Below are 9,380 nucleotides of genomic sequence, written 5' to 3' on the forward strand. Positions count from 1 at the left end.
GGCCTCCTTTGCCTGTTGAAGAGCAATTTTCTCTCCTTCAGATGCTTTTCGAGATTGTTCCATCATTGCCAGAGTCTGTTTCTTCATGGATTGAAGTTGTTGTCGAAGTTCTTGCAAATCTTCCGGCAATGTTTGCTTGAAGAACCTTCGAGGGGATTACCATCGACTAGTATTTTCTTCGAGAAGGAAGAAGCAGGTGAAGCATCGGCAGAGCAAGGATTGGTCGAATAGTTATCAAATATTAACTGGAAAAGAAAGCGACAGGATCAATGATAGTGCCAGAAGGAATTTCCTTGATTTCTAGAAAAATTTACATAGACATTACAAATAAAGTTCTCCAAAAGGACTACCAGGATAATTGTCGCCACAGCTAAATTGGCGACAAGGACAAAAGAGAGAGAGAAAGCAAAGAAAAAAAAAGAGGCATGCAACTAGACCTCCGGCCTCGATGAGCTAGGAGTTGAAGATGGCTTGATCCCGAGATAGGCTAGGATTTTCTTCGTATTGGGTTTGGCTGCCTTGATCAAAGACCGCCATTTTGTTTGCTCTATCTGCTCGATGTCGCCAACCTTCATCCAGTCAACAGTTTGTTGGCTGTCAGCGACCAAGGCAACAGTGCTCTCGACAGCAATCTTCATGTTCTCCTGGCGCATTTTCAGTCCAAGGTCCTCTGATGGATTGAAGCTCTGGGCAAGGGCAAGGAAAGTCTTGGGCTCCTCTTTCTTCGGGAAGAAGTAGGGGAATAGCTTCGACAATCCTGCGTCAGCATTCACCACGCCTTCACGAATTTCGGATCCATGAAACTCCAGATAAGAAAGTGCGTCAAGGAGAGGATCATTGTCGGGATTCTCCAGATCAAACTCTTGGTTTGTTTGGCCTGCCACAGGAAATAAACGTCGGTCAAAAGCAAGAAAAAGCAGGTCCTATAAAAAATAGAAGGGATCGATAAAATTACCTTTGAAGCGCCGATTTTGCGAATTCAGGCACTTGAGGATTCCCTTTTCACGAGCATCCTGTGCGGCTTTGTGCTCATTTAATGCAGCTTCAGCATCCTCAAGTCTCTTCTGCAGCTCCTCGACACTAGCAGCTTTTGCCTTGGCTTCATCAGCCTCTGCTTTGGCTTCGCTAGCAACAAGTTCGGCTTTCTTGCGGGCCGCTTCACTTTGCTCCAGTTTTTGAGCGAGAGTGTCGGCAAGCTTGTTGGCCTCTGCAAGTTTCTCTGTCGAAATAGAAAAGAAAAATCAAAATTGCGACAAAAACAGGAGCAAGAAGTCAGAAACAACGACAGCAAAAAAGTTATTACCTTCAGTTCTGCTGGCATACTCACGGTACCCAATGAATTGGGATCCGATGCGAATAAGCTCTTTGATCATGGGCTGTTGGTATGGAAAAAGAATGAAGGCGTAAAAAAAAAAGAGGCAAATAGAGGAAATATAGATACTGGCAAGACAATTAAAAAACTTACATCATCCAAGAGAGGAGTAGAAGAGCTACCCAATTGAGGGGCAGGCTCAATGATCGTTTCAATCCTTGTCCTTTTTGGTGAAGGAGCAAGGGGGCTTGAAGGTGGAGTAGTGGTGACGACGTTTTGTTGAGGAGGCGAGGATTCTTCTCCCTCAACTAGCGTCTCCGAGGCAAGCAAAGTATGTGACGTGCTCGTCCGAGGAGCCACGTCAAAAGTTGGTATTTCTTCCTCATCATCGCTGTGATTAAAAATCGACAGCATAAAAAGCAAGATAAGACAAAAATTCGAGTACAGAAATAAGGAGAAATAAAAATGACTTACGAGCTGACGAGGGATTCAAGATAAGGATCATAAGTTGCCTTCTGACGTGAAGGATCAACTTCTTCGGCTTTGGAAGTGCCGGAATCTTCGGCATCATTCCTTTTCCTTTTGCCTTTTGGAGAAACAGCAGGAGGAGGAGATAGTGCCGACGCAGTGCCTTCGGAAGATCCCGCAGATTTTCGAGAATCCACGGGTTCATTCACAAAAGACGGAGCTTCTTGATTATCATCAGTGACAATGGCCCTTTCTTCGACCTCTCCACCTTCAGGAAGAGGAGGAAGCGAGACAAGGTCTGGATGATTCTGTATAAAATAAAACAGGGAGAGACATCAGAAAAGAAGTTATATAAAAAAAAAGACAGCAAAGCAACAACAAGACAATAGACAAAGGTTACCTTGGGAAGTGGATTGGCGGCACTGAATGGTGTCACACGGCAAGAAGAAGGGACATCATCTTTTTTGCTGAGAGACGAGATTTTTCGGACAAGTTTTTCTAAATCCTTGACCTCCAAATTCACCGACAGCCGATCTACATCCTCGTCGCCAGCATATTTCCATAGAGGATATTTGCGAGCCTGAAGCGGCTGCACTCTAGTCCTAAGAAAGTATGCAGTGATTTGGACACCCGATAACTCTTTGCCGCGAGTATTTTGCAACTCGTGGATACGAGCCATCAAGGTTTCTGTCGACGCCTTTTCTTCTTCGGTGGCCTCCGCGTCCCAGGAGCGGCGGCGAAAGATTTTCTCGGCGCCATCAAAAGGAGGGATGTTGTCCTCCGCACATCCATGGTTCTCCTCCTGAATGTACAACCACTTCTTGCGCCATCCTTGAACTGAGTCAGGAAGCTTGACGTCGAAGTAGTCGACAGTGGGCCGAACAGAAATCACAACGCCGCCTATATTATAGGCGACATTGGGCGAGCCATTACGGCGGCAGAAGAAAATGCGCTTCCATAGCGCCCAATTAGGCTGGACGCCAAGGAAGGCCTCGCACAGAGTGATGAAAATGGAGATATGGAGGATTGAATTTGGCGTAAGGTGGTGGAGTTGCAGACCGTAGATAAAAAGAAGTCCACGGAGAAAAGGATGAATGGGGGCGGAAAGACCGCGGATGAGGTGGTCGACAAAACTTACCCGGTACCCCATTGGAGGGGTTGGGTAGCTTTCCTCACTGGGGAAGCACAGTGCCTTGGGTTTCTTGCTGATCCCCAGCTTCTTGAGCATGTTGATGTCTTGAGTGGAAATCTTCGATCTTTCCCACTCCGCCGCCCCAAGATCCACGGCGGCCATGGAGGACTCCGGCGTGCTGTGTCTTGTCAATCGACGAGGTGGCATCAACAATGGCGCAGGGTTTGCAGCTTGGAGGCGAGGAGTTTAGGAGGCTATGGATCGCAGGAGGAATTTGCAGATGAGAGAAGGAGGACGGCGCGAGTGGAAGTGCTCAAGGAGGAAGAAGACGAACTTATATAGGGGTGCGGTGAAACGACGAACCGTTGGATAAGGAAAATGTGTGACAGATGATAGCCACGTGGCAACAAGGGTAAAAAAGTAATTCAACATTGGGGAAGTTACGGTGCGTGCGCCAGAAAAAGCGGAGGACGTGTGTCCCCCACTTGCATGACGTGTCAAGATAGTGGATTAATTGGGCCCGCATGGCAGCGAGAAAAGACTTGTCGCAAATTTTTGACTAGCAATCGTGGCTATCGTCAGCAACAACGTCATCTTGGCAGAATAAAAAATTTGACTCAACAGCTTCATAAAAGGCGACACGGAAAAATAATGCTGAGCCTTTGATCAAATACAAGTTTTTGATCAAATGCTCGGGGGCTACTTTGGAAAAAAGGAAGAGATCCAGAAGGACAAAATGGAAATGGCGTGAGCCTATGACCAAATACAAATATTTGTTCATAGCCTCGGGGGCTACTCCCATCAGGAGCGCTGTTCGCGCACCCGAGAAATTATAAAACTTCGGGAGATAAAAGAAAATATAGCGGCATAAAGCGTGGGGAGCCTACACCCAAGTATAAGTCCTTGGCTGTAGCCTCGGGGGCTACTCCCATCGGGAACGCTGCTCGCGTGCCCGATGAAATCATAAAAAAGAATGAAAGAAAGAGAAAAAGAAAGATAGAAGAGCAAAAGAGTATATTTCGAGTTATAATTAACTCTACATATACTCCCATCGGGAGGGCAATATAAGTCATCTTTGACTCGATAAAATGTGCCATTCCAACAGCCGAAAAAGCACTCGACAATATATTCTCAGAACGCCAAAGCTGCGATCAATTTCTGAATGCCGCAAATTTGCGAAGATAAGACCCCAGATCCGTTCTGCTGGGCGTGGCATCGCCGAAGACTGCGCTCTGCTACTTTTATCCGTATCAACAGATACGAAGAAAAATCCTAACGGACGCGTTAGGTACCCGATAAATTTCTTGGGACTCGACGTAATGGTAAGACCTTAAGCGGCACCTGTCGAAGTTTACACCGGTATCCCGAGGTCATGTCCAGGGACGTGATCTTGAAGTAGGTTTTTGCGGATTGCCACTAGAGCAGTTAACTAGTACCTGATCCGTCAGATGAACTAGCCCCAACTACCATTATCCCTGTACAATATAGATGTTTATGAGAAGAAGTATAGAAAAGTCGAAGCTGTCGAATAAAAATAAACAGTGGAGATTTTCCTTGACCCTACGATTCAAGCAAAATCTCGGGGGCTACTGACATAGGCATCCCAAATGGGCCTGCCGGAGATAGTACCCGGGGTTTACTGAAGGCCCACTACCCGAAGAATAAGAAGATTCGGAAGCCCAAGATAGTATTAAGGAAAGTTAGAGTTGTAATAGAAAGTCTTATTTGTAATCTTGCGGGATGAGTTAAAAACCTTCCCGGACTTTGTAACTTGTACAGCACGAATCCCTCGGCTCCGCCTCCTATATAAGGTGGAGTCGAGGGACGCAAAGATAATCGAATCATTGTTTACAAACCCTAGTTTTCATAATCGTCGAGTACTTTTCGGCTGAAACCTTCGAGATCTACTTGCCCTCTACTTCCAACTAAACCCTAGCCTACAATCCATAGGCATTGACAAGTTAATACCTTGTCAACGAGTCTTGGATCGATATTATGCTCCAGGAGAGAGAAAAAATACGATTGAAGACAATGAGTTCTCCAGAGATCAAATGCATAGATGATACATAGATGAACTGTATTAAATGTGGCATATTTTATTAAGTTCAATAAGATACTCTTTGACCATGTAATGTTTTTCTGATGGTAGTTGTTTGTGCATCTTCACCTTTTGGATAGTGCTTTTCACCTACTGCCCAAACACTCACAAAATCATCTTTGAACTATTAATGCTTGTTCCATCATTCCTTTGATGGTTTTGAAGATTTTTATAAAACTGTGATGATTTGTTGATAACTTTTTTATTAATTATTAAATTTTGCATTTTTTTAATCATGCAGGCATCCTTCGGTTCGAGGATGCTAAACTTCATGGAGTACTTTATAGGAGATATGTTATTCGATGTTTCTGAACAGATATATTTTGCTCCATATCATGACACTTGGTTGATCTTGTATCATATGCCACAACGTTAGAAGAAGACTAGCCACTATTATAGTAAACTTGGAATTGACGGATGATATAAGAAATCGAGACTTCGAAGATAAGAAAGACGTGGATCTGATGGATTGTATGATTGTGGACAGACCCTCTAAGAAATTCAAGAACTCATCTCGCAATCATTTCTCCTTTCACCATCTGCCAATACAGCACATGACACCTTGTCCAATGGCCACACATCAGAAAATAAGGGTTCAAAGCTTTTAGAAGGGGTAATCTATATAAATTTTCGCCCAGCACCGAGTAACTAGTGTCACAAATGCATAACTGGAGTCTAGAGAATACAATGTCGAATTCTCTCCGAAAGTTTACGTGAAGGAGTGTGTATGCACCGTGTGTCACACTCAGCTCGTATCGTTGGATATGAGACACATTTAAGTGGCTCGGTAAAAGAATTAAATCTATACCTAATAATAAAGAAAATAAGATTTCTTATTCGTCCGTCAGTTTTTGCCCCTGTTTTATTGCTGAAATTACAGCCATATGCCACCGGCAAGTTAAAAACACGGTTAGTCTCGGCGTCTTGTACGTCACCTTGCTTAGAATCGAACCCGTTATCGTCTGAAAGGAAAACTTGGCGGTCACCGTATCGAATCAGGAATCCATGTTGACTGACTTCCAAATCCAAAACAGATGATTGTTTTATAATCCAATCGCCAGAAACGCCGATCAATATCAAGATCGAAGTTTATTTTCGTCGAAATTTCAACCTCGAGCGTGGAGCCAGTCGACCTCCGCCCCACCATCGTCGCAACCTCCGGCCGCGAGCTCGACCGGCCCGCGACGTTGGCACTACGGCCCGAGCTGAGCCAATCCGAAATCGATTGAATCGATCGATCGAGAGGCGCGCCCAGGTTTTCGCTTAACATAAAGCTCCGGCTCCGCTCCGCCCATGAGATCTACACACACCCAACCGCTGAATCGCCTAACCTCTGCCGACTCGCCTGGAGCCGCGGCATCACCCAACCTATGTCCAATCCGGCCCACCCGCATGAGCTTGGCTGGCACGGTCCAGGACCTGCATCATGGACATGGAGGATGACGGACATGGCTCAATGGGGGTTGATCTGGGAAAAGGATGGATGATCTTTCTGATTTTGTTTGATTGAAGAAAAGGGGATTTTGGGGGGAGACGGAGAACTCAATCCATCCGTGTCGGCAGTTAGCTCAATGGATTTGTTTGGGGTCGTCTTCAGGAGCGGTGCCCTCCGTTGTGCCGTTGCCTCACCGCCCCGGCTGTTTGGGCTGCTGTTCGGTGCTGAAGGCTTCGAGAAATTCATCGCTTCCCTGACCCGTCCGGCTACATAGCGCAGCGCGTTGGTGTGAAGATGCACTGGGAAGGCGCAGGGCGCGGTGGCCTGGAGCAGAACCCACGGCAGTGGTGGCCGCCTACTCGGCCGTCCACCCGAACACGGATGCGCAGCTTACCTCGGTGGCTGCTAAGGCAGGGCCCTATTGAAAAAACGCCCTACCTCTTCATGATTTCCTTGAAGAAAAATAAGGCAGTGTTTAGCTATTGGTGTTGTATATTCACCTGAGACACTGCATAACGCGAAATGGGTGCAGTACTTCGTTTTTTTAAAAAAAAATTGAGCACCTGGGCCCTGGTCCGATTCACTAGCTAAGTTGAAGAGTTACTGGAAATGTTCAGTTATACACGAGCTGTACCATTGCTATCAAAACGTGTTGATTGGAAAGGTTGCATAATTACTTTCTCTGGTTCAAAAGAATTTTCTAAAAATATATGAAGAAGTAGCATAAGGATTTGGTGAGGAGAAAGGAAACATTGTTTATCCTGTTATATGGAACCTCGTGTTTCAAGTCAAATGTGCACAATAGGCCTAGCGGCACTGGTGGAAGGGGCAACTAGATGACTGATTCTTATATTACACACCGAGCTATACCATGCGGCTTGATGGCGATCCACCTTCATGCCGCAAGGCTGTCATATATCTAAAACAATTACTACATCAAACCAATCATGTTTGAATAATTAATAATTTAACTTTTCACTACATTCTTCGATTCATAATAAATTTAGTACAAAAGTGTCTATGTGGATAGTTATGATTTATCAATTTTGTAATTACAAGAATATAATAAAATACTAATCCTCTGTAGTCTGTGGAGCTGTGCGCTGCTGCCGGCCGGGGCGCACATGGCTGCTCTTACTACGAAGACAGGTGGGAGAGCTCGGCCCAGGTCTCAGTGGAGAGATTCTGGGGATGCTCCTGGTGGGCGAGGTCGCCGCGTCCTGGGGCTCGACTTCCTCCCGGCGGCAGCGCTGCGGCGCGCGGCTCCGCCGATTAGGATGGGCGACGCGCACGCAAAGTACAAGTTGTGTGGGGAGGACTCTGGTGCATCAGGGCGGAGGTGTTGGGAGGAGCTCTGGCGCTCAGATCTGCTTCAAATCGAGGTCTCCGCGATTTCGCCAAGAACTAACCCGCTGTCCAAAATGTGAGGCACACCCTCTCGTTCGTCAACACTGCTTCCGCCATCCAATCTGCCTCGCGGAGGTCAACTTTTACATCCGCCCCGTGCCATTGTGATTGGTGGCCGTGGACTGCAATGCCGCCGGCCAGGTGCGGACAGGGCAAAATTGATTATTTGCACTCGGACTTCGCCAACAACACTCGCGGCCGTACTATTATAGCAAGAACCAAAATAAGAGGCAGCCTCTCCATTACTAAAAGAAATCCATCTTTTATGTAACTATCGAATTCAGTGGCTGTGATGTTTCCTTGGCATGGGATGTTTGCGTTTTGTGAACTAACCTAACACGGCAACACCAGATAAGTATACTAGCTATTGGCTAACGATCGTTCAGAGCAAACTGAACAATCACCTCTATGGTTTTGCTAGATATGGTGTTGAAACGGAATGGTTTAGATGATAGTTTAGATAAAATTTGAAAATATAACCAATCTAGCAATTTTAACTCCGTCAATGGTCACACTCTACCTAATCTAATTGGTAGCAAGAATACTTATTTTTCTTATAACTTTTTTCGAAAGGTATTCTCTCCATTCGGCAAAATGTAATACGTTTGGAACAATTTTTTTAGTTTCCAAAATGTCCTAGATTATGGAACACAGTGCTCCTTCCGATTTTAAAATAATTGCTAAAAAATAGATGTATCTACACACTAAAACATATATATGTTTATCGTAAAGTGTAAAAAGTGTTTTAGTGTTAATTTATCCCGATGCAACGCACGGGCACTTTTCCTAGTAAAACAAAAATAAAATATAATGCTCGGATTGTCCAGAGGTAGCTGAGGGCGAGCACGCCTCCATTACTGCTCCCTGCGCCTTGCCCAGCAGCAGCATTGAAGGCGAGCCTCCATTACCGCGGAGGAAGGCTCTGCCACTGAGGCCATGAATGCGTCCAAGAAAGAGGCATGGGCAGGGGACAAGGGAGGGGTCGAGGTCGACGAGACACGAGAGGGGGCCGGCCATCGCCCATCGGGACACTGTCATAAACTGCAAATGTGCAGAAAGCAACACGAAACCAAACAAAAGATTCGAGTTCGCCAAGAATTTTGGTATCATCTCGGTCCATTACCTCCGATTTAACTAATCAAACAACTAGACCTAGTATACTGAACTGACGAATGAATGATCTGATCAGTACAGTATGCGTAAATACGACGACGGGATCGGTACCAAATTGCCAGCAAGAGACCATGGCCGTCCATGGATTGAGCTTCAGTGATTTTGTCAGTCCACAAAGTCACTGACTGTGTGTCACTTACAAGTGGGGTCAAGTGGAACCCTTCATTATGTGGATCCCACGTGGCCCCACTTGTAAGTGACACAAAGTCAGTGACTTTGTGGGCTGACAAAGTCACCGAAGCACAATCCGCCGTCCATCAGCCGAAGAGCAGCCCGGCGTGCGGGCGCAGCTCCCTGCAGACCCCGTAGATGGTCATATTGGAGACGCCGGCGGCCGCCGCCACGTCCTTGACGC

The 9,380-nt window shown here is 46.0% G+C and overlaps 1 protein-coding gene across 1 annotated transcript; it reads right to left on the bottom strand.

Annotated features, from left to right (window-relative positions):
• Positions 1-358: 358 nt before the first annotated feature.
• On the bottom strand, positions 359-6,460 carry LOC127327416 (uncharacterized). The gene is made up of 3 exons (XM_071824884.1): positions 6,430-6,460; positions 956-1,219; positions 359-877 (listed from the first exon to the last, which is right to left on the bottom strand). The coding sequence occupies exons 1-3, from the start codon at positions 6,458-6,460 to the stop codon at positions 432-434; spliced, it is 741 nt and encodes a 246-aa protein (XP_071680985.1). The 3' UTR covers positions 359-431.
• Positions 6,461-9,380: the final 2,920 nt, after the last annotated feature.

The sequence above is a fragment of the Lolium perenne genome, chromosome 1, assembly GCF_019359855.2.
Source record: "Lolium perenne isolate Kyuss_39 chromosome 1, Kyuss_2.0, whole genome shotgun sequence".
In the NCBI taxonomy this organism is placed as follows: domain Eukaryota; kingdom Viridiplantae; phylum Streptophyta; class Magnoliopsida; order Poales; family Poaceae; genus Lolium; species Lolium perenne.

Excerpts from the sequence above, each read along its gene's own strand:
- LOC127327416 (XM_071824884.1), bottom strand. The coding sequence starts at position 6,460 with ATGTCCGTCATCCTCCATGTCCATGATGCAG. Across the intron at positions 1,220-6,429 it reads CCTCCATGTCCATGATGCAG|AGAAACTTGCAGAGGCCAAC; the intron begins GTCCTGGACCGT and ends CTATTTCGACAG. Across the intron at positions 878-955 it reads GCAAAATCGGCGCTTCAAAG|GCCAAACAAACCAAGAGTTT; the intron begins GTAATTTTATCG and ends TTCCTGTGGCAG.